Source organism: Onthophagus taurus, chromosome 8, assembly GCF_036711975.1.
Source record: "Onthophagus taurus isolate NC chromosome 8, IU_Otau_3.0, whole genome shotgun sequence".
Lineage (NCBI taxonomy): Eukaryota > Metazoa > Arthropoda > Insecta > Coleoptera > Scarabaeidae > Onthophagus > Onthophagus taurus.
In genome coordinates, this window is record NC_091973.1 from 4592998 (window position 1) to 4618238 (window position 25241).

At 35.3% G+C, this 25241-nt stretch overlaps 4 protein-coding genes across 4 annotated transcripts; 2 read left to right on the plus strand and 2 right to left on the minus strand.

Moving 5' to 3' along the window:
• The first annotated feature begins 46 nt into the window (after positions 1-46).
• LOC111425504 (female sterile (1) Young arrest) lies at positions 47-1615 on the plus strand. The gene is made up of 3 exons (XM_023059572.2): positions 47-126; positions 182-1001; positions 1069-1615. The coding sequence occupies exons 1-3, from the start codon at positions 94-96 to the stop codon at positions 1428-1430; spliced, it is 1215 nt and encodes a 404-aa protein (XP_022915340.2). The 5' UTR covers positions 47-93; the 3' UTR covers positions 1431-1615.
• Positions 1462-8811, minus strand: LOC111425238 (BTB/POZ domain-containing protein 7). Its single transcript, XM_023059151.2, has 5 exons — positions 8235-8811; positions 6662-6907; positions 5491-6604; positions 5254-5437; positions 1462-5194 (listed from the first exon to the last, which is right to left on the minus strand). The coding sequence occupies exons 2-5, from the start codon at positions 6868-6870 to the stop codon at positions 4077-4079; spliced, it is 2625 nt and encodes an 874-aa protein (XP_022914919.2). The 5' UTR covers positions 6871-6907; positions 8235-8811; the 3' UTR covers positions 1462-4076.
• Positions 8812-13156: 4345 nt separating this feature from the next.
• LOC111425258 (protein MEMO1) lies at positions 13157-16957 on the minus strand. Its single transcript, XM_023059179.2, has 7 exons — positions 16820-16957; positions 16609-16690; positions 15858-16039; positions 15671-15782; positions 13657-13876; positions 13501-13605; positions 13157-13442 (listed from the first exon to the last, which is right to left on the minus strand). Exons 1-7 carry the CDS (start codon positions 16866-16868, stop codon positions 13305-13307), a joined length of 888 nt encoding a protein of 295 aa, XP_022914947.1. The 5' UTR covers positions 16869-16957; the 3' UTR covers positions 13157-13304.
• Positions 16958-19805: 2848 nt separating this feature from the next.
• Positions 19806-23647, plus strand: LOC111425336 (putative achaete scute target 1). Its single transcript, XM_023059298.2, has 2 exons — positions 19806-21331; positions 23358-23647. The coding sequence occupies exons 1-2, from the start codon at positions 19936-19938 to the stop codon at positions 23555-23557; spliced, it is 1596 nt and encodes a 531-aa protein (XP_022915066.1). The 5' UTR covers positions 19806-19935; the 3' UTR covers positions 23558-23647.
• Positions 23648-25241: the final 1594 nt, after the last annotated feature.

Below are 25241 nucleotides of genomic sequence, written 5' to 3' on the forward strand. Positions count from 1 at the left end.
ATATTAAAAAAAACTGGTTTGAAAACACATGACATCACCTGCAAAACTTGTTTATTGTGTCTTATCAAGTCTTGAAGTAATGTACTGCGTTTTATGTCTAAAATAAAAATGTTATCTTTCACTAAAGTAAGTTTTCGTAATTTAGTATCTTATATTTTAATTAAAATTATTTTTTTTTAAGAATAAGTGTCGTTTTTGTATAAAAGTATTTTGTTGTGAAAAATGTCGCCAAAAGCACGAATTAAAAATTCATGATATTTACCCAAATTGTGATATTTGCGCTTACGGAAGCATAGTTTTAAAATTACCGACCGATGATTTATTGAATCACATCAAAGAGAAACATTGGCCTTTACATTGCGTTGATTGTAATCGAATCTTCGGCGCCGTCCACGAATTAATTTTACATAACAAATGTCCTTTGGCTAAAATCGAAGAAACTCCTTTAAACTACGACGCAGATACAAACGGAAAAATTGTTAATTTTGATTCAGGATCCATCGAAATACCATTCAAAAACATCACACCATCCGGAGGTGAAATATTTGATTATTCAAAAATGGGCTATTTAACAACGAGCACACCGCGAGCCGTTTCCGATAAAGTTATGAACATTTTTGAGTCAGTGACAACCAGCGAAATTAAAAGTAAAACTGATGAAGATTTTGTTAGCAACGCAACGACAGATGATGTAAAAGTGAAACGATCTACAAGAACGGTTACTTTTAATGAAACACCCACTTATGAGTCATTAAGAAAAACCCCCCAAGAACAAACATCTTTAAAAAGCTCCTTAAAAAAAACATCTTTTACAAAAACCCCAGAAAAATTAGAAATCGAAAACGTTTCTAATGATATTCAAACCCCTCAGAACTGCCCAACAATTTGGGAAACAGCAACAGAAACTCCTACACAAGATGAACTAGAAATTGAAAATTCATTTGATACCATGTTTGATTCTTGCGTATCAAGCATCCAAATCGAAGATATAACATTTGAAGGTACCCAAAAAAAAATTAAATCAAATATTTTTCATTAATAATAATTAATATTTTCATTTTCTTTTAGAAATAACAAAAAATAATATTCAAGTTTTAAAGGAGGCCCAAAACATTTTTCAAAAATCCCAACATATCAGCATATGGACCTCCATGACGTGCTTAGTAAAAAATTTTGTGAGCGGATTAAGTTCATCTTCGCAGGATTTAAATAAAGATTGCTTACAATTGGAAACGCCGCGTTCCAACGCGAAAAAACGCCGAATCCAAGATGATACCACCTTTGAGGAAAACGAGAAATTTGAGAAATTAAAAAAAATGAAATTAACCGATATTAAGTGCCGAAAACCGATTAATAATACGATTCCTTATTTGTTTATAAGAAAAGAGAAACCAAGTTGTGATAAATCAACACAAACTGATTTGGATTAACGCCTAAAATGTGTTGGAAAAAAACAATTGCTTTAAATAGTAATATATTTATTTCAATAATTTATAAAGTAACCTATTTTTTTTGTTTAAGTTATCCTTCTTTTTGTAGCGATTAAAAATAAAAAAAAACGTTATTACAGTTTGATGAAATGTACAGATATGCAAAAATAAATACTGTAAAGAAATCCGTTAATTTTAATTAAATATTTACACAAAAAAACGAAAGTAAGTATACTCGGGGAGGATTGTTTGGGTGGGGTGATCGAACAACTAGAAACTAGCTTTAAGAAATAAATTAAAAGAAAAATAAATCGTCAAAACTAAGGAAATGAGAAAAATATCACATATCGATAGAATATTACATACAGGAAGTTACACGAGTACCCTGGGTCAGTGACTTTTCGTTGGTTTTTGTTTTAGGGGGGAAAGCGGAAATCGGGCAATTTTTTAAGACAGGGAAAAGTGGCCGTTTTACTCGGAAATACTTAAAAGCCTATTTTTTTCTCATTATTTTTTTATCTTCCTCTTCGTAACCATACACGACTTATGTCTAACATATAATGAAGGTTATACAGCGACAGTAGACATCATACGTCTCTCCACTTCTTCCTATGTATTTATATTTATGTATATATTATATATCACAAAATGTTCGATCTGTAACGTTATTTTTTTTTTATCATTATTTTTTTATCGAAAAACACGACAAGCAAACCTCGCTACACTCGCGCACGCTTTTAGAAAAAGATAAATTGAACTGTATCACAGATATTTCGTAACTAAATTAACAAAATAAAAAAATATATAGGAAGAGAGATAAATGTTTTAATTACAGTAAAACCTCCATATTACGGAAGTCGTTAAAACAACTTAAGACGTGACTTTCTAGTTCTAGGTTCTATGTTGTAATTGTTATTCAGCGCTAAATTGTTGTATATTCGGATTTAGCACTACGTCTCTTAAGACGGCTAAACCCGAATATTTTTAGTTCAAGGTGTAGTGTTAGTTCTAAAACTAAAACTAGAACTAACACTAGACCTAGAACTAGAAAGTTTCGGGTTTAGCCGTGCGTCTTCAGACGAATTGTTATTCAGCGCTAAATTGTTGTATGTTTTTATTGAACGAAATGTAAAACTAACACTAGAACTAGAAAACTCGATCAAGATCTTAATTTGATATAATGAACGAATAAAATAAATTAAGCATTTCCTCCCGAATCCGATATTAATCTGTTATATTGAGGTTTTACTGTATTAAAGAAAAAAGTAAACAAAAAATAAGTATTAAGAGAGGAAAGAATGAAACCTTAAAAAATAATCTAAAACAGTTTGGATTTATTCCCAAGCGCGTGCGCAACGATATTTTTAACTCGTTATAAAATGATGCGCACGCGCGAAAGAATAAAAAAAAATTGTTTATATCGTTACTAAATCGATACATTCAAAAAAACTAATCTAAACTAAACTAAACGATTCTTCTTTTTCGTATTTGTACAATCGTGGAAAATAATAGGAAGGAGAAATCATCCACCAAGTCATGATTCATCTTAATCCATTTTTTGTCGTTTTGGTTATTTAAAAGAAACGTTATTTTTGATAATAAATTACAACCATACTCGTTCGTTTTCGTACAGATCGCGTTAATATATATTTTTTTACTTCAATTTTCATCAACATCACGAAAACTTTTTTAACACCCTTTTACATTCGCACCCAGCTAAACTAATTCGTACGCACATCTATAAATATATATATATTATTCATATATAATTCATCTCATATATAGATCGTATTTATATATATGTACATTTACACGGAAGAGTTTTTTTTACTTTTTTTGTAATGCTTTTAGTATTGTTTTTTTTAGACAGAGCAACCTCGACACAATAAAAGACAGTGAAAAACTAATGTATGTCATATATATAATATATATTTTTTGAATGAAACGTTTACGTTCGGTATTTTTGAATAATATTTGAATTTTCTTGGTGTTTTTGTTTTTAAAAGGAATCTACAAAACGTAAACGTTTATATCATTACTTTTTTATTTCGTTCTTTCTAAAGTAGGCTCTAGATTTTTTTGATCAACGCAGATACAATCTAAGCGTACCTTCGAAGTTGCGCTAAAAGATCATTGACGTTATTACAACCAGATGAGGCGTACACCTCGTTAAGAACATGCCTTTGGCGAACGGAAACATGTAATCGAGTGCACAGGTACACGAACGAGCAAAACAATTTGTACAACCGGAGAAAGATATATAGAGAGGTATTTTTTAATGAGATAATAACAACGCTAGGGCTAAAAGCAGTGTAACAGCTGTAATTAGTAAATTAAAAGAAGTCTTTGATTAAAAATTTATCAAAAAGATGTTTATTTTTGATCAAAGACATAAGACGAATTAAAAAAAGTGCTACAATTTTCTGTGAGGAAAGAAGATTTGAGGTTTTTTTTTTGATCGATCGCTTTTTTATAGTTTTTAAGAAAAACTTTTATTTAAAAATTTGTTCAAAATGACTAGAGTCAAATTTTGGAATCCTCACAATGTAACTGGTCTAGTAAACGTTAATTTTTTTTATGTTTTAAGAAATCACAGCTGTACAATGTACGTGTTCCACCTTAAAAATTCCCGTAGTTCGTTCGGAACTATAAGTACCTTGGCATTATGGAGTGGTAGCCCTGCGTGTCCGACCGAATATGCGGATAAGTGCTTAAGTTATATCTACGGTAAGAAATTGGGACATGACGGGGGTTTTGCAATTCGGCAGGATTTCCATGTAAATGCGCCGCTCCGTCACCTAAATCCAATTCCATTTCTTGTTGTTCCTGTAATTGTATTTGTCCTAATGTTGATGTAGCCATTGCAACGTCGGGCATAATATCGGAAAGGTGTCCATCGCTACACGAACTACTTTCCGGTTCGTTTACAAACCGAAATTCACCCTCGGGAACTAGAGCAGGAAGTTCGTGTCTGGGTGGTTGATATCCACTTTGTCTTGGAAATGTCATATGGTTGTAACAATTACGAACGATAGATAATTTGGCGGGAGAAGGTTGTACGGGTTCTTGACTAACAGTATTAATCTCATTTTCAGTTTTATCGGGTACATAAAAACAGTTTTCTAACATATCCGCTACCGGATCTGGTAGATTGAATTCACGAACAACTCTCAATCGAATTTGTTTGTATATTTCATGCCGTGATGAAAGAGGATAATTCAAGGCTCTCTGACATATGGGAGATTGTTTTAATTTTTGTTCCCTTTTTAACATCGCGTTCATTATACCCGGATCAGGAACAGGAAGTGACGAAGCTAATACATCAACACCAGCAGTTCCATGTACCCTTGGTTTATCTTCAACCATATACAAAGTATCAGGAATATCTGGTATATATCGAGATCTTCTCATCCGCATTATTTCCCCATCTTGCACTAAATGATCCTCAACCAAAACTTTAACTTCCTCATAATAAGGCATAAATAATCTCGGTTGGACAAACAATCCATTATTTTTTCCTCTTATCCAAGCGTTCACCCGTAAATTTTCACGTTCACCTCCAATCATATGACTCGGAGGTGTACTCACCAAACCACGACGTATTGCTTGGTTTAAAACATCGCTATTTGGCGGAAGCACATGATCCATTCTTACTAATGGCAGAAGATCTGATAAAATTTCACGAAGTTCCACATCACTTAAATCACGCTTTTTTACTCCTTTACGTGTCACAGAATGCGCAGTGTGACTCAATAAATTTGGTTCTAAACAAAAAAATAATAAATATTAATAAAATTATAAAATTATAAAATCGACATCTTACCTCGATCTTCCATACGTCGAATAAGTTCATTTTCACCCCATTTAAGTACAGCATGCAATATTTCAAGTTCACTAGCTTGTAAAAACGGACTTTTCAAAACTTCTATTAAGTGTTCTTTGTCGAGGTGATGAAGAACAGGTGATTGCACAATTGGTTGGAATTCTTCGCGTAGGAAATGCAAAGTCTAAAATTAGATCGGTTAAATTTGATTCATAAAAATAATTTAAAAAAAAATACTTGTCTGTGAACCCAAGCAGAACCGTGAGGTTGTTTAGCCCATTGTAAAATGGTCGGTAACGTGTCTAAAGACAACCAGTCAAGTATAAGATCTTCACAGCCTTGTGCGAGAATATCCAGTTCAAGAAACCGTCCAATTTGATACAGCTCCATGGCCTCTTCAAGTGGTGAAGGACGAACGCGTCCGGTGTGCGCTAATGCTTGAGCTTCGCCGAGTCCGCCTCCACATCCAGCTCGAGAAATAAGGGTTAAATCGACTTGATCTAAATAAATAGCGTGCAATAAAACCCTGGCATATCTTTTTGGAATGACGGTTTCGTCCAAAACGATTCTGGTGGGGATGTGAAGAGCACGTTCGGTGTGTTCTTCACCACTTCTGGATCGTCGCTGCAATAAGTTTCTAAAGAATGGAGATCTAGCGGATAATATAGCTTTGTGACATGGTAATTCTAATTTCGGACGAAATCCGTATTCGGAACTTCCGGAATCGGGTCGTTGGCAATCGGAACCGTCGGATGTAAACACTAAAGCGGCGTCGGCGTAATCTCCGGTTTCTAATAAATATCTTAAGTCTACTTCAAGAGCATTTGGAGTACCAAATTCTTCACGTAATCTTCGCAATAAATTCAAATCGATGTTTGTGTCATGAGGGCAAATATCTCCGGTATACAAATAACGTAATAGAGCAGAGAATAGTTGAACGTCTACCGTTGCCGTACGTAATTCTAAGCAAATTCTTGCGCCATAACCCGGACAACCAGCTAAGAGATCACGGAAATAAGGACAACGGGCTGATAATAGTGCACGGTGTATTGGAAAACAAGCGCCACGATATACCAAATCAGCATCCGTACAGTATTTAAAATCGTACAGGTCTGATAAATCTTGTTTAAACGTTGCCGCGGCCGGCCTGGCCAGTTCGGCTTGAACACATAAATCTTTCAACGATTCCAACGCTTCATATTCTTCCAAAAGAGCAGAAACCTCCAACGAGCTCCAATCAGAGACCAACTCGCGCAACATACGACCATGGTCGCAAGTTTTCGAAGATCTCCTCCTTCTGATGAACTTCTTCTTCAACGTCGCAAAACCAGTTACTTTCTTCTTCCGTTCCCTGCAGACATTTCATTTCTAATCACTTCAGATCGAAAAAGAGATCGATTTTATTTACCTAACAATAACGCCCATAGCATCTCGATATCCTGGCATCGAATCAGTCAGCCCTACGCCTGCAGGCGTCCCACCCGGCTCGCCAGAGCTCGTCGTCGACGCGTTAACCCCCATCCTATGCACAAACTCTTCGGTCATACATGGGTCGCTACGGACGCTCCACCAATTACGCTCCAACGCACACGGAAATAGGCAGCCGAAGAGGTTCATCGCTTGCCCAGACCAACGCCTGACTTGCAGACACAGCCTACATTAAAAACAAAAAGAATTTGAATGAATCATAAAAATTTCAACAACTTAATTAGTGCAATAATAAAATATTATATATAAAGGTGTTTCTGTAAGTCGTGGCATGATTTTAATCACAAATACTAGAGTTAAATATGGATCTTCAAAGTTTTCAATATGGTCTTAGAAAGATAAAATTAGGCAAATAATAAGTATACAACCACAGGATCAAAAAGATACAACCTCGCCCATGAAATACTGAGCATCAATAGTACATATGGCAAAACTGTACTCGCAACGGATGATCAGCAATTTTTAATTCTTGCACAAGTGGTATGGATACAATTGCTGTTATTAAGGCACACGCCAAGTCGTACTTTGGATATTAAGAAATGGCCGAACTGTTGATATCAACTGTATTACGAGTTATTTGCAATATCATCTCACCACTGTGTTAGCATTGCCTAAACACTCTTCCAAAGTTTAATGAGTGCCAGTTTGCTTACTAAAACTGTAATTATTTGTCATTTTAAACAACTATTACCGACTGATAAATGTCTGATGCGTCTAAACAAAAATTTCTAAGAGTTTGATAAGATTTGTTGTAAAATATGAGGGTTTATGACATAATAAAAAAGATTCAAGGATATAATTTGGTGAACATCCTGTATAGCATTGATCCCGTGTTTGCATATTTTCAAAACTGTATACCAAATTTTATCTTTCTAAGACAAACCATATTGAAAATATAAAAGAAAATGTTTAAAAATTTCTTAACTTTGAATATCTTAAGCCATTTATGGGTTTTAACTCTAACATCATCACCCTGTATATAATTTATAAAGTGAGTCACAGAATTAATGTTTATTATACTAGATATATTTCTGGTATAGTCATTCTTTATGAGATAACTCTTAGCGGAAACAACAGCAAGATAAACTTACTGTGTCATCAATGCGTTAAAGAATTCTTGGATCTAATGCACAACTTGATAAAAAACTTAAAACAGAATTTACAAAGAAAGATTTATCTTTGTTGGGAATTAATCTATATTTTCAAATAATTGTTTGCCTTAGATTTCAAGGAATTTAAATGTTTCATATTTAGTCCAAAATATCCCTGAAGATGAGTTTTTTTTCGAAACACGTAAGACAACTTTTATAAATAATATATGAATTATAGATGAAATTAAAAAAGAAACGTGATTAAATAATAATTAATAAGAAAACATATAAGGAAAAACAGAAAATGACATAGATAACCTAATTTTTGTATAAAAACGAAAGCGACAAAATGGAGTAAAACTAAAAAACGAAACGATATCGGGGCCCCTATCGCAATCTCACCTGGGCTAAATAGGATCATGTTGACTGATATCTAGCTTCTAACAAACGTATCATTAACATTCGTTTAAACACATGAGAAGTACACAGTTGTAGTAGCCATGTTTATATCATCGAAACTCCAGGGATAATTGTCTTCTCGTGTCAATACCGTAAACCCGGGGCCACACAATCGAAAACACCGCCTTCTTCACCTCACATTTTCTACGCGAAATAAACGTTAAACATGATTCTCGCGACCGAATACAACGCCCAATAACACAACCTTTTTTTAATACTATTTCTCTCTGCTACTTTAGTTTAACGTGCACGAAACACGTATTAAAATTGTTTGTACTACTGAAAGTTCATTCCATCTTTCTTGTCGGATCGCACTTCAAATCTTGGAACTAGGTCGGTCAGCGTAAGCACCGTTTACACTATAAAAAATGAATAGGAAAATGATAAAGTTGTGTGTAATCTATTAAATTAGGATAGAAAATAGAAAAAGGTGTTGAAACGCATCGGGATTTGTAGGGTTTTTATGGCGGAACGCGCCGCGGCGTTTAATTAATCGAGAAGGAACTGTAAGGTTACATCTGGTATATTGCGTTGGTCGCTACTGCGCATGTATGTTGATATTTACTTGTAAACTTGCCTTAATATCAATACTTTAAAGGGTTTATACAAATTTTAAAATTAAGAACATTTAACATCTCCGACTATTTACTTTATTTACTTCATTCACTTTATTTACACTTTACGTTAAAATATTAAATACAAACGTTTAAAAAGAACGAAAATTTCGAAATCCCAACTTTCTAAAACACTTTCTATATTTTAACTTCAACAAACTTAATGCCAACTTCAAAAATAAAAAGTAATAAAAAATTAATTAATTAATTAAGTGATTTTTTCTTTCTTTTATTATCGAATGTAGATATTGGGTTATCGCAATAAAGAAAGTTTAAACATGAAATTATTGCGACAGCATCGTTTATCGGCATCGTGTAATTGCTACGAAATTAAATCCGGGAATAAACAGCTTGGAGGTGCTAAAAATACCTTTGGGCGGTTAATTTATTAGAAATGAAGTTGGGTTATTATACAAGGTGCCATCTATAAATGAAAATTTGCATTGCATGTTGGTAATACAGATTTTATATGTTTAAGTTTAACAAAAGTACATATTTATGATTTAAATGGGGGGAAAATAAAAGAGAAGGAAAACTCTGAAGTACAACCCTCCTGGTAAGGGGATGAGGCATACAGCGAACTCGAAAATATAAAAATAAAATAATAAAAAAAAGTATTGTTCATGATACTTGGGACGGCCGATGTCTTCGAAGTCGGCCGAGATTATTTCCTATAACACGAACATAACCTGGGGCTTATTATTATTATTTCTAATATCATGAACAATACTTGGGGCGGCAGACGTCTTCGAAGTCAGCCGAGATGATTTCCTCCATAAATTTCAAGCAGGTTAAGAGAAATACTCTCGGCCGACTTCGAAGACGTCGGCCGCCTCAAATATCACGAACAATGCAATAAGTCTACCCTGCATGAAATTTATGGAAGAAATAATCTCGGCCGACTTCGAAGACGTCGGCCGCCCCAAGTATCACGAACAATACAATAAGTCTACCGTGCTTCTACGCAACCCAACCCAACCTTGGTTGAAATTTGTGGAAGAAATAATCTTGGTCGACTTCGAAGACGTCGGCCGCCCTAAGTATTGTTCATGATACTTGGGGCGGCCGACGTCTTCGAAGTCGGCCGAGATGATTTCCTCCGTAAATTTCAAGCAGGTTAAGAGAAATACTCTCGGCCGACTTCGAAGACGTCGGCCGCCTCAAATATCACGAACAATGCAATAAGTCTACCCTGCATGAAATTTATGGAAGAAATAATCTCGACCGACGTCTTCGAAGTCGGCCGAGATGATTTCCTCCGTAAATTTCAAGCAGGTTAAGAGAAATACTCTCGGCCGACTTCGAAGGCGTCGGCCGCCTCAAATATCACGAACAATGCAATAAGTCTACCCTGCATGAAATTTATGGAAGAAATAATCTCGGCCGACTTCGAAGACGTCGGCCGCCCCAAGTATCACGAACAATGCAATAAGTCTACCCTGCATGAAATTTATGGAAGAAATAATCTCGACCGACTTCGAAGACGTCGGCCGCCCTAAGTATTGTTCATGATACTTGGGGCGGCCGACGTCTTCGAAGTCGGCCGAGATGATTTCCTCCGTAAATTTCAAGCAGGTTAAGAGAAATACTCTCGGCCGACTTCGAAGACGTCGGCCGCCTCAAATATCACGAACAATGCAATAAGTCTACCCTGCATGAAATTTATGGAAGAAATAATCTCGACCGACTTCGAAGACGTCGGCCGCCCTAAGTATTGTTCATGATACTTGGGGCGGCCGACGTCTTCGAAGTCGGCCGAGATGATTTCCTCCGTAAATTTCAAGCAGGTTAAGAGAAATACTCTCGGCCGACTTCGAAGACGTCGGCCGCCTCAAATATCACGAACAATGCAATAAGTCTACCCTGCATGAAATTTATGGAAGAAATAATCTCGGCCGACTTCGAAGACGTCGGCCGCCCCAAGTATCACGAACAATACAATAAGTCTACCGTGCTTCTACGCAACCCAACCCAACCTTGGTTGAAATTTATGGAAGAAATAATCTTGGTCGACTTCGAAGACGTCGGCCGCCCTAAGTATTGTTCTTGATACTTGGGGCGGCCGACGTCTTCGAAGTCGGCCGCCTCAAATATCACGAACAATACAATAAGTCTACCCTGCATGAAATTTATGGAAGAAATAATTTCGGCCGACTTCGAAGACGTCGGCCGCCCTAAGTATTGTTCATGATACTTGGGGCGGCTGACGTCTTCGAAGTCGGCCGAGATGATTTCCTCCATAAATTTCAAGCAGGTTAAGAGAAATACTCTCGGCCGACTTCGAAGACGTCGGCCGCCTCAAATATCACGAACAATGCAATAAGTCTACCCTGCATGAAATTTATGGAAGAAATAATTTCGGCCGACTTTGAAAACTTCGGCCTCTCTACGAATAGTTCATCATCTAGTGTAGCCCACTCATTACTTCTTCTTCTTTTAGCACTATAGTCCGGGGTGGGTCTTGGTTTCCTCCACTATCCTCTTCCAATCCATCCGGTTTTCAGTGACTCTCCTCAAATTTCCGATCCTCAGAACCCTGACATCATCATCCTATCTTGCCATTTCGTGCAGGACCTGCTCCTACCTCTTCCGAGGCTGTTTAGGTTTCGTAACTGTTTTTGTTCCTACAAGGTAAGGTTGTTGACCGGACGCCCAACCTCCTAATAGTCGGAGGACCATCTTCCCCGCTCTCGTTCGCCCTGCAGGTTGATTACTACATCTCCAGCAGGGTTGCTCAGGTTTCCAGGGTTGACAACGTGGAGGTGAGAGTCGGGATTGGATAGCAGAGGCTATGCATCTTTAACAGGAACGAAAGCTGTGCGGTGCGCATAAAAAGAAGTACATCAATATGGTATTAAATCATACTTAAAAGAGGATAATTAAAAATATAACTGCATTTATATGTTTATTTCTTTAAATCACTTACAAGAATGTTATAAAATGCACATAATCAAACTTTAGCAGAAGGCAATTTTATTTTCTCATTTTTTACGTGAACTTTACAGTCTTAGGCTTGACACTAAAGTTTTTTTTTATTCTTTATTGTTACCATATTAACCATATAACAAATATTTAAGTAGATTATGCAAATTAATAAAATGATAATAAAAAGAAATAATAAAATAAAACGTTTTTCTAACTTAATAACAATTCTTAAAGGATTAATATATTGGTAATTAATTAATTAAGAATAATCAATTAATAAAACAATATAGAATAATTTAAGAAACAAGTTTTCAATTTTTGAATCAGCTTTTAATAATGAAAAAAAATTTTAGGCTTCAATATTTCTAACAACGACACGTTTTGTACTATTCTTTGTAAATTATTGTTTTTAATGGGTCAGTCGATATGAGGTAGAACTTGAAAAATGTTTATCATCGAAGTATATATGGATGGTTCAGTGGACAGAGTTTACGTACTTCGGTCTCATTCATATCGTTCTTTATAAAAATAAATCGAAATAAATCAAGTTAAAAAAAGGTATTGCCTGCCATCATTGATTAAAACATTGTTTTTAAGTACAACAAACCGAAAGTTTTAAGTAATGTTTATTTTTGAAGCCTAAAATTTCAAAAATCGCTGATTTATCATGTCAAGACTCTATAATTAGGCTTGTTTCAATTGGAAAATTTTTCTACGTTTGCACAATAATCTATTATAATAAACTTAAAAAACATATTCTTAAAATGAACAAGAGACCAGAATGGAAATTTTGGATAAACTAAGCTTTGTGTAATTTCTTTTTACAAAAACATATCTACATATTTTGAACTAAATAATTATTGCTTATAGTCAAAACCATTCCAGTCTCCTTGAAAATAATAACAAAAAAATGCAATTATAGAAAAATTTACAATGCATAATTTGAACACCATATGGACACAGGTAGTACAATGGCATTTGATTTGATTATGACCTTGTAACCTGAGCTATTTTTATTCATTTAGTTGTGGTGATGTGTCTAAACGTACGTTCACTGTTATCTTTTAGTACAAAAATGTACAACGATCATAAAAACCTCACAAAAAAAGTCAATATTGGTGTGTTTTATTTAGGCTAAGGTACCCAAATAATTGTAATAATTACAAAAAAATAATTATAAATGACAAAGAAACAAAATTTAACCCTCTACTAAACTTAACGTTGTTTTCTTCCCCGTCCAAATCTCGTCCGTTTGTTGGTGTAGTTTCATTTTTTGTTTACTTATTTATTTCATTTATTTATTTTTTTTGTTTTTTTTTCGAATGGAGAACACTTGAATTTCATGTATAGTAGATGGATTAATTACAAAAATACTATTAAAAATGTCGCTTATTACTAGAGTGAGTTTAAAAATTCACTTAACTTATCATTTATTGGGTAGTCACCGGGTGAATAATATGTGTAAGGCCTCAGGTTATTCGAAAACTAGGGCTGCCGACGCGTAACTAACGGACGAGTCATTCATGTTACGACACTGGCTCGACTGAGCATATTTTAGGAATTTCAAACTTGCAGATTGCGTGTGGTCATTCCTCAATAATTCTTGTACAGCCTAAAAAAGAAATACATTTCTAAACATAAACTTTTAATTAGAATTTTTAAATTGAAACCTGTAATAAAATTCCGATTGGATGTCTACCACAAATCGTATTGCCATACTTTTTCAAATAATTCGTAAATTCTGTTGGATTCAACTTTTCTATTATACCCATACCCTGCAAAAATATGTCATTCTCTGCAAATTCTTTTTGTATAAAAAAAATTACCGCTCTATCAAGTCCTTCAATAGATTGATAAATACTTCCGTAAGACCGATCGTAATAAGTATAACGAAACCTATGTCCCCAATGACAAAAGTCTGACGATATCACAAAGAGATTCTGTGGATCAGCTAAATAACTAGAGAGTATCCGACCGTAACATGCCTCTCTGTCTTGACTAAGTGATCCGACAAGAATCGGTACAACAGTAAACTGGTGTTTAAAACTATAAATCATGCTGATTAATAAAACATACATTAATACAGGGTGTCTCGCGTAACTAGTTCGTTAGAACTAGTTTTTGTGAAATTTTCTAATTTTTTCTTTGTGTTCGACACGTCCTGTCTAAAACTTCCAAAAACTGTCAAAATTCCAAGGCTTTCTAATTCATTCCGTGCATGTTTTGAGAAATTTCCCAATATGAGGGAAACTACAACAAATACACTGTTGGAAATAATTCACGAGCACACCCTATATAATCTCAACGCGTGAAGATAAATCCATAATATTTGCGGAGCATAAAGGTTTACTGTAGACTGAAGTGGGTGAATGGAGGGCGATCGCGTTACTTAAGCGAGGAATGGTTGTGGGTATGCACATTGAGGGTGCCCGTAGTAGCATAAAAGTTCTAATGGGTGTTTTTACTGGGCACTGCCGATTAAAAGCACACCTCAACTTGTTGAGTTTAGCCAACGATGTTGAATGCCGACTATGTGCGGAGGAAGCAGAGACGGTTGAGCATGTTTTATGCCACTGCCCTGCCGTTAACCGTATCAGATTCTCGATTTTTGGGTCGCAGTTTATCTCCTCAAGGCATCTGAATGACCTTTCGCCGAGCAAGGTATTAATGTTCGTTAAGAGCATTGGACTGCACGGTGAAATTTGATAACGATATCTATCGGGGTACAATAGATCCTTAGGGTCGCGGTGCAAGGTTGGTTGGTCCGCCTACCCGATATATAGTCAATGCAATGTAATGTAATGTAATGCACATTGAGGGTGTAGCGTTCAAGGCAACTTGGAGCTGTTTGGCCAGCTGGAAGCGAAGGCCAGGGATGACGCACTCACTACGCTAACTGTACGGCGGCGTTTGGTAGACAGTGGATTGCACTAACACCCGAGCACCACCGCATACGTCATGAGTGAGTCGACACTAGACATTGGTGGGTTGCCGAGTGGAGGGACATTTTGTTTTCCGACGAATCACGATTTGAATTGAGCACCGGTGACGTGCGAATTCACCGCCAACCGGACATTATGGTATGGGGTGCGATTACATATGGTGGATGTACATGTCTGCTGCGTATACAACAGATAATAACGGGTCAACGATACGTAGATGAGGTGCTATGGCCCGTTATGTTTCCCAACGTTCGGCGAAGCTCACGTCTGCTATACATGCACGACCGCACATGGCGAGTGTTGTACAGACCGTTGTGGAAGAGCACTATATACGAATGCTTCCATGGCCAGCTCGTTCTCGGGATCTAAATCCGATCGAACATATTTGGGACATGATTGGTCGGAGACTTCAACGTTATCCGACTCCCCCGGTAAACGTTGAGGAGCTATGGAGGCGAGTTGAGGCGGCATGGTTGGCAATCCCTCCCGCTACAATGCAGCGATTTATCAACTCTATGCCAGGTCGTGTAGCGATGGTACGCGCTGCTCACGGGGGATACTCTCGCTATTGATGTGACAGAGTTGCGCCACTCTCCATGTGAGGATAAGTTACACTACTTTAGTATTACTTCCATACCAAATTTCATTGCGCTAGACACACGCGTTCTGATTATACAGGGTGTGCTCGTGAATTATTTCCAACAGTGTAGGTATAGGAATGTTTATATCTGCATCTGAAGAGTAATGGTGCCAATTTAGACCTTTTTTGCATTAATGTTGGCTGAGATATGGGGTTTTAAAGAGCATAGTGAAATTTTCCAAAAAAAGCTTCGCCTTGCAAAAGTTCCAACGAACGAGTTACATGAGACGCCATGTATAATATAAATAATAAAATTACTTTTCCATAACTTTAGCTATATACGGGAGATGCATCTCTATGCTATGCTCATTTTCATCTGTATCCATGTGCATCCACTCGAATTGACCAGTCATTTCTAATTCAGCGTTTACTGCAACATTTCAAAACAAAAAATATTAAACTAAAAATAATTTAAAGAACATATTTAAATTTCTTTTTTGGTTACTTTGGGTATCTACAATTAAATCGTAGAGAGGAGTACGATATTTTTGTGCTCTGGACAAGGCACATCCCAGCAATCTAACATGATGTGACGGCCCCAAAATAAATACTCTACGGACAACTACCGGGCTCACTTGTCGATATGCATATCCACCGCAAGCTCCACAATACTGATAACCTGCATGACTAAAAGATAAAGAAATATAAGACTATTACACATAAATTTATGTATGTCATTGCAAGTATGCAACCAATATCACAGTATTGGTATTGTAACACGTAAATCGCGTAGTTGGTTGCATACTTGTAACCAAGAATGAAAGGTCCAAGATTAAAAATTTTCCTTTCACTTAAAATTAATTGAGTAGGTAAGATCCCAAAACATAAATATTCTTCCTACATCAAAATGTGTATTAAAAAAACACCGACCAAGTCATCATCACCAAAATGGATTCAAAATGACTTTGAAACTTTTTAAAGAACCAAAATTTAGAACAACTTTTGAATCATTTATGTTTCTGTGCAAATTACCAAAACTAAGCTTCCTCTATGCTTGGGTAATCACAATAAACAGAGTGAATCTGGAAAGTGATCTTGAAAACTCCTGAATTGAGATGAATGAAGTTGTTTAAATCCACCCTAACTGATTTTAATTTTCAATACTTTTTCGGTGTTTTTTTAGATACACCCTGTATTAAAAAATATATTTCTTAAATATTAATAGAATACTGTAAGTAATAATGATCAATACTTACGGTGCTATGATAGCTCTAGCAGGTCCATGTGTTAAATCAGCTTGATTAAGCCAATAATCCAATTGGTTCGAAAGTTCTGAGCCTAAAAATAAATAGAAATTATAAAAAAATTATGAACAAAGGTAATTAAAAGTTGGGGTATTGAGAAATAGTGGTAAGGTGAATGACATGATAAAAAAATTGCAATTTTTGAGGTTAAACGTGAATTTACCAGAATCCGTGTACCAACTACCGGCATGGATCGCTCTTCTCACAGACATTTCTCGGGTCGCGACGGTTTTTCCTAAATAAATAACTTAATTATCAAAATGTTTATGTCGGACGAAACTTAGGACAAATTAGGATAAATTACTGGCACAAATGCGCACACCTAGGGGATTTTCGATCCTTCAGTACACAAAAAATTATCTTTTAGGGGAATTTTAACAGATGAAATCGCCAACATACATTTAAATATGAATAATACAAATTATTTTATACAAATGTAATCGTTTTAGCAAGTAATTTTTTTGAAATGAGTTGTAATTAAAATATCTTGTGAAATAAATTGATATTATATATGATAGTCTATACTGAATTGATAAACGCACATATTTGTATTAAGACATCGCATGATTAATACTTGTTTGCATAATAAGTTGGGAATTTGATCTCTTGTCGAAAAAAAATTCTTTAACATATTTTGTTTATTTCTAATCTTATTATTCGCAATCTTTGTTTTCATATAAGAACAATTTTTTCATGAAACTAAAGAACGAAGACGAGATTTCTGCAACAATCCATTAACTTTTGCGTTAGAGGTGAAATATCTTGGAAAAAGGATTGACTTGGAAATCGCACATTTGTTGTAAAACCAAAAAAAAGCAACGATTGTACTCGCCCAGTGTCGAAGGGCAAATGGGAATACCCTTAAACCCGAGGGTTACAATGTGATCCGTCTGTGATAAGACCCATGGGAGCTCACGGAGCTATAGTTTGGTCTTCCCTGAACCTTTTGTACTTGTAACTTTTAATACATCATCAAAGCTGATCAACTCCATCACTGCAGTAGGTGTTTGCAAAGAAAACTCTGCTCTACTCTGACCGGAAGAGATCTACTCAGTTTCTAGGAAAATCAAAAAGTGACTTGGTCCTCACCTACTTCTTGGCCCTAAGATATTCGGCACCCCAGCGCTACTAAAAAGAGTGCAAAAAGACATACAAAAGTATCAGAACCTCAAGAAATCAAACCATGTTTTCAAACCACCAATTACATCTAATTGCAAAAAAAGAACAAAAATAGCTTATTTAAGCTAAAACTAGAACTAACACTACCTAGAACTAGAAACTTTCGGGTTAAACCGTGCGTTTTTTGAAAAAATTTTTAAAGTTTCGGATGCCATGTTGCAACCTTCTTCAGAAACAAGTTCGAAGTGACGAAATCGGTTAAAGTTTGACAAATATATGAAAAAATCCGGGTGGGTAGGTTTTGTTAAGATAACTAGCATTTTCCATGTGCGGCTGAGTTCTCAGCCGTTTTCTCTATTCATGTTATTCCTATGCCTATGAATAGGAAATTCTTTGCAAATAATGTCTGGTTCTAACTAATACATTAGTTTTGTCGAATTTTATGGTGTGTCTTCCTTTGTGGCAATGCTCTGCAACTGCAGATTGTTAGATTTTGTTTAGTCTCATGTTCCTTGATGTTGCATTCGATGTTACGTCCAGTTTGGTCAACGTAATAGTTCCTGCAACTGCACGATAGATAGCTGGTAGACTCCCGCTTCATATATATACAGGGTGATTTATTAGCTCACCATCAACCTTTGACATATGATAGCTAATCCAATTACCAAAAAATTTATTAAAAAAAGAATTTATTAATAGTCAGCAAAATCAAACTCAACAAAAACAAAGTTGTCATTGTAATATGTCAGTTTGCTGTAAGGTTAATTATTACATACAAGAAGAAACTCAAAATGTACGCTTATAGTACTGAAGAGTATGCTGATATAATTTTCGTGTATGGCTTTAGCAATGAATATCAAGAAAGATTTCAACAGCGTCATTTGCTATATTATTCAGTTTTTAGCGATTCTTTCAGAAGACTTCGAGAAACAGGTAATCCTGCTCCAGCAAAAGCATGTAGTTAATGTAGAGGACGAAGAAGCTGTAATTAATGCTATCATTGATAATAAAAGTTATTGCAGCAACATGCCCAAAATAACGACTTCATTTCAAATGTTCTCTGGATAGATGAATCATGTTTTACACGAGATGGTATAAATAATTACCATAATGAACATATCTGGGCATTACAAAATCCGCATGCGATCAACGTTTGGGGTGGAATATTTAACAACAATTTACTAGGTTTGCATGTACTTGATGGACGTTTGAACGCTGTAAATTACAGATTTGTTTTGTACAATACACTTTTTGATTTATTTGAAGATGCACCTCTTAATGTAATTGAAAAGTGTGTGTGAAATAGAAATTAACACACGAGAATAGTTATTAAACAGAATACAAATGGCTGCTACTGAAATAAGAAGTCATCAGTCGTTGTGAAGCATGTATTCTAGCAGAAGGAGGCTATTTCTATGTGTTTTGAAAAAAATGTAGCAGTTAATTATGATATAAAAATTAAAACATATATGTCAAAGTTTGATGAAATAGATAGATATAGAAATTTTAATATTTTTCGTGTAGCGCCATCTATAAGTAAATAATTGAACTATTTCATTGGCATGAAGTTGTCGCAATTTACTATCATTTTTTTTTTGATAATCAAGAAAATTAAGTTACACATTTAGATTTTGCATTAAAGTTAAATAGTACGCAATAAACAAAAAGTTTAAGATATTTTTGTTTCGATTTCTAAATAAGTTAATTAATTGGGTTAAGAAATATGTCATTAATTATTATTGATGATGATTTCCCATAATAAATAATAAATTTATTGCTAAGATAATGATAATAAATAAAAAAATTAATAATTAATACATATTAAAATTTTCGTTAAAAACAGAAATAAAACATTTTTCGAGTTACAATTGAATATGTAACGGTTACACATAAAAATTTTTATTACAAATTGTAAATTTTTAATCGTAACAATCACCGATAAAAAAAGTTGAGTCAGAATTACTTTACAAATTAAAAATAAAAAAAAATCATGAAACTGTGTTATATGGGTTGCATAGTTTGGAGGAGATTGACGTTAATCAGTAAAAGGGGGAGTGGGTATACGTGTTCAATTCGTTTTCTATCAGAGAACTAGACAGAACTAATCAGAGTGCTAAATTACGTGCAACGGGGTGTGTATCGCATGACAGATAGCCGAAGATGTTCAGCTGGCTGAGCAAAGATAACCACAAACAAGATGTGTACGAAAATGTGGTACAGGGACTCAAGGAAATCTACAAGACAAAACTTCTCCCTCTGGAAACCCACTATCAATTCCATGATTTTCATTCGCCCCAATTGGAGGACTCGGATTTCGATGCAAAACCGATGATTTTACTTGTTGGGCAATATTCAACCGGAAAAACCACTTTTATCAGGTATTTGTTGGAAAAAGAATTTCCTGGAATGAGAATTGGACCCGAACCTACAACCGATAGATTTATTGCGGTAATGTATGATGAACGTGAAGGCATGATACCAGGTAACGCTTTGGTCGTTGATCCAAAACGACAATATCGACCGCTTTCCAAGTTCGGAAATGCCTTTCTTAATCGCCTACAATGTTCTCTAGTCGATTCACCTGTTTTAAAAAATATATCAATTATTGATACCCCGGGAATTTTATCAGGTGAGAAGCAACGAGTAGATAGAGGATATGACTTTACGGGAGTCTTAGAATGGTTTGCGGAGAGAGTTGATCGTATAATATTACTGTTCGATGCACACAAATTAGATATTTCCGATGAATTCCGTCGTTCTATAGAAGCATTAAGAGGTCACGATGATAAAATCCGTATCGTTTTAAATAAAGCCGATATGATTGATCATCAACAATTAATGAGAGTGTATGGGGCCCTTATGTGGTCATTAGGTAAAGTTTTGCAAACACCCGAAGTTGCAAGAGTTTATATCGGTTCATTTTGGGATCAACCGTTACGTTTTGATACAAATCGACGTCTCTTCGAAGATGAAGAACAAGATTTATTCAAAGATTTACAATCGTTACCCAGAAATGCAGCCTTGCGGAAATTGAACGATTTAATCAAACGAGCTCGACTTGCTAAAGTTCACGCCTTCATCATTTCCGAATTGCGTAAAGATATGCCGAGTGTTTTTGGTAAAGATTCGAAGAAGAAAGAATTAATTAAAAATTTAGGACAAATTTATGAAAAACTTCAACGTGAACACCAAATTTCACCCGGCGATTTTCCGGATATTAAGAAAGTACAAGAAGTTCTCAATAACTTAGATTTCACCAAGTTCCATCCGTTAAAACCAAAATTATTGGAAATTGTTGATCGTATGCTTAGCGACGATATCTCTAAATTAATGGCTATGATTCCTCAAGAAGACATCAACAAAATTGACGATAGTTATATCAAGGGCGGGGCATTTGTTAATGTTGAAGACACAATTTCACCATTTGGTTACAAAAGAGGTGAAGGAATTAATGCCGGGTTTGGTGAACCCGAATGGATTGTTAATAAGGAAAAACAAAGTTACGACAACATCTTTAAATCGTTACAACCCATCGATGGCAAAGTTACGGGAGCTGGTACGTATTTATTTAATTATCGACAACGGAATTTTCTTTTTTCAATTAAGATTAATTGTCGCGTTTGTCTTGCGCAAATTGAAAATTATGGTAATTTTTCCTACTCGCTCATAAATTGCTATACAACACTCTTTTAAAACAATTATTAGGTACGCCAACAGCGTTTTTTTAAGTTCATTCTTCAATTCTTTTTAATCTGTCTGAGAACGTGAACACCACATATTTCGAATTAGTGAACGATATAAATAGAGGGTCAGAAAATACTATGACTTCGTTTACTTTCGTAGAATTATTTTTTTTATATCGATTACATCTTTATCTTAATTATTAAATTGAAACGTTATACAGTCTGTCCGTAAAGTAAGGAATATAAGCGATAAAATGTCGGCCGCCCCAAGTACTATTAATAATAGTTAAGTCGGACGAGATTATTTCTTTTATAAATTTCAAGCAGGTTAAGAGAAATAATCTCGCTCCAAGTATCACGAACAATACAATAAGTCTACTCTGCTTGAACTCAACCCAAGCACCATGAGCAATATTTAAGGCGGCCGAGATTATTTTGTATATCACAAATATAACGCGGGGCAGCCGACATCTTCGAAGTCGGCCGAGATTATTTCTTTCATAAATTTCAAGCAGGTTAAGAGAAATAATCTCGGCCGACTTCGAAGATGTCGGCCGCCCCAAGTATCACGGACAATACAATAAGTCTACCCTGCTTGAACCCAACCCAAGTACCATGAGCAATATTTAAGAGAAATAATCTCGGCCGACTTCGAAGACGTCGGCCGCCCCAAGTACCATGAGCAATACTTAGGGCGGCCGACGTCTTCGAAGTCGGCCGAGATTATTTTTCTTAATCTGCTTAAAACTTATGGAAGAAATAATCTCGGCCGACTTCGAAGACGTCGGCCGCCCCAAGTATCACGAACAATACAATAAGTCTACCCTGCTTGAACCCAACCCAAGTTCCATGAGCAATATTTAAGAGAAATAATCTCGGCCGACTTCGGAGATGTCGGCCGCCCCAAGTACCATGAGCAATACTTAGGGCGGCCGACGTCTTCGAAGTCGGCCGAGATTATTTTTTCCATAAATTTCAAGCAAGGTAGACTTATTGTATTGTTTGTGATACTTGGAGCGGCCTACGTCTTCGAAGTCGGCCGAGATTATTTCTCTTAATCTGCTTAAAATTTATGGAAGAAATAATCTCGGCCGACTTCGAAGACGTCGGCCGCCCCAAGTATCACGAACAATACAATAAGTCTACCCTGCTTGAACCCAACCCAAGTACCATGAGCAATATTTAAGAGAAATAATCTCGGCCGACTTCGAAGACGTCGGCCGCCCCAAGTACCATGAGCAATACTTAGGGCGGCCGACGTCTTCGAAGTCGGCCGAGATTATTTCTTCCATAAACTTCAAGCAGGGTAGACTTATTATATTGTTCGTGATATTTGTTGCAGCCGACGTCTTCGAAGTCGGCCGAGATTATTTCTCTTAATCTGCTTGAAATGTATGGAAGAAATAATCTCGGCCGACTTCGAAGACGTCGGCCGCCCCAAGTATCACGAACAATACAATAAGTCTACCCTGCTTGAACCCAACCCAAGTACCATGAGCAATATTTAAGGCGGCCGATGTCTTCGAAGTCGGCCGAGATTATTTTTCTTAACCTGTTTGAAATTTATGGAAAAAATAATCTCGGACTTCGAAGACATCGGCCGCCCCAAGTAATATTTCTTCCATAAATTTCAAGCAGGATTTTTCGATAATCCCTTTATAATAATTTTATCGCCATGTTTGTTAAAATTAATCAAAACTCGAAACACACCCAAATTGAAATTTTTAATAACCATTATTTACATGCTCATTTAGGATGTTTATTTAACACACCTAAAAAAAAATTGTTTAACTGTGTGCGTTACGCATGATACCATTGTGTATCATTATCCGTTTACGTAATAATAAACTTGATAATATAAGTTGAGATAAGTTATATATAAATATGATTTTGTTTCAGCTGCAAAAACGGAAATGGTAAAATCGAAATTACCGAATACTGTTTTGAGTAAAATTTGGAAATTGGCTGATGTTGATAAGGATGGAATGTTGGATGAAGAGGAGTTTGCACTAGCAATGCACCTAATAAGCGTGAAGATCGGTGGAAATGATATCCCGGCTTCTTTACCGGACCATTTGGTGCCGCCGTCCAAACGTTAATACCATCAAAAAGTATCGCGATAAAACCCCTTATCACAAGTGCTATTTATTCCTTTTTTTAGATTTGTGCCTCTTGTTCATTATTTTTTTCCGTTATTTTTTCCTGAAGGTAATAAACCGGAATCAATGACGTCGGCACCATTACGAGTTTAGGAAAATTTGTGATAGTCGATGTACATATTGTATTATAAAGTCGTGCCGCACGTTTAAATAATATATAAAAATAATAAGGGGTGCGATCAAGCCCTCTTGGTGTGTGTTTTTATTTTGAAATGTTTAACTTTCGTTTATAGATTTACAGATAATGTGTATAGGCATTTTTTCATTTGCTAATTAATATCACCAATGTTCATATATTTAAATTTCTAAAAATATTAAATAAAAAGTTTGTACTTTTATTTTAGTTTTATTTCTTCTTTTCTGTCCCACATAAATAAGGTTCTCGAAAAATTACTGAAGTATTTTATCTATAGATAAGGTAAGCTTATTTAAAGTGTGCTCTAATCGCAAGGTAAACGTTACATAACCATTAAACTGGTAGCAAGAAAGGTGATTCATTTCGTATCATATAGATATTGTAACAAATTGATAACACTTTTGCAAACTTATTCTAAACGGCTAGTATTTAGCTAAAGTGTATTTGATTCATTTTTAATGAAGTGTAAACGTTGCTATTTGCTATTTGATTGTAATACTACGTAATTTACTATGCGGTAGGCGGTGTGTTTAAATAACTTTGTGTAGGGAAACTCTTAAGTGCTCTTTATTATTCTTGTTGCTTGTTGATGTTAGTAAGTTAGTAGAGCAAAAGTAGGAAGGATATAACCCATCGTCTCTTAGAAGAAATGTCCTTGTATTATTTATTATCATTCCTACAATTGCATTTACTAACTCATTAATATATATTTTTTTTTATTTTACAAATAATAATAAAAGTTCGTTGTCCGGGTCTGTTTTAACTTGAATCAACTTGATTCACCAAGTCTCTTAATGACCTCAGTTCCATTTAACTCAACTTCCTGTCGGGTTTTGTATTCTCGTTGTCGTTCGCCATTCATCTCAACCATTGAATTAAATCGCTTTAATTTGATTACCAGAATGCAGTTTATATAATTTCCGTCATAAAAAAACAAACCCTATTTAATCTCTTTTATCGATCAATACAGAATCAAACAATGATGTTGTAAATATATCTGGTTTAAATGGGATTTATTATAGAAAAAGGGATTTTTTATTTTTATATAAATATATAAAAGTTTTTATCATTTTCGTTTCAAAGAAGTAACCGAACCAAAATGGTAAATAAGGCATGAAAATGTTTTCATTTTATTATAGGAAACCGCAACATCTACCGCAAAACTTACCTGCGGTTCTTGATGTCATTTTTATTAATACATAGTAGTACTCAACCTTATAACCAATATTTAACAGAATTGCTTTCGCTTTTGTAGACACTTTAAAGTCGTTGTATTTGGTTATTTATGTTATTTTTAAAATAAATATAAAATTGAATCACTCGTTATAAATTCCAGATTCCAAGAAGAGATCTAGAAGCACTGCAGCAAAGAATTATCTAGAGTAAAATCGCATATCAACTGAGAGAGGAGTTAGACCAAATAGAAAAGATCTCATTTATTTTCAAAAAGTTGGAAACTGTGACGATTCCGACAATCGAATTGGCGCT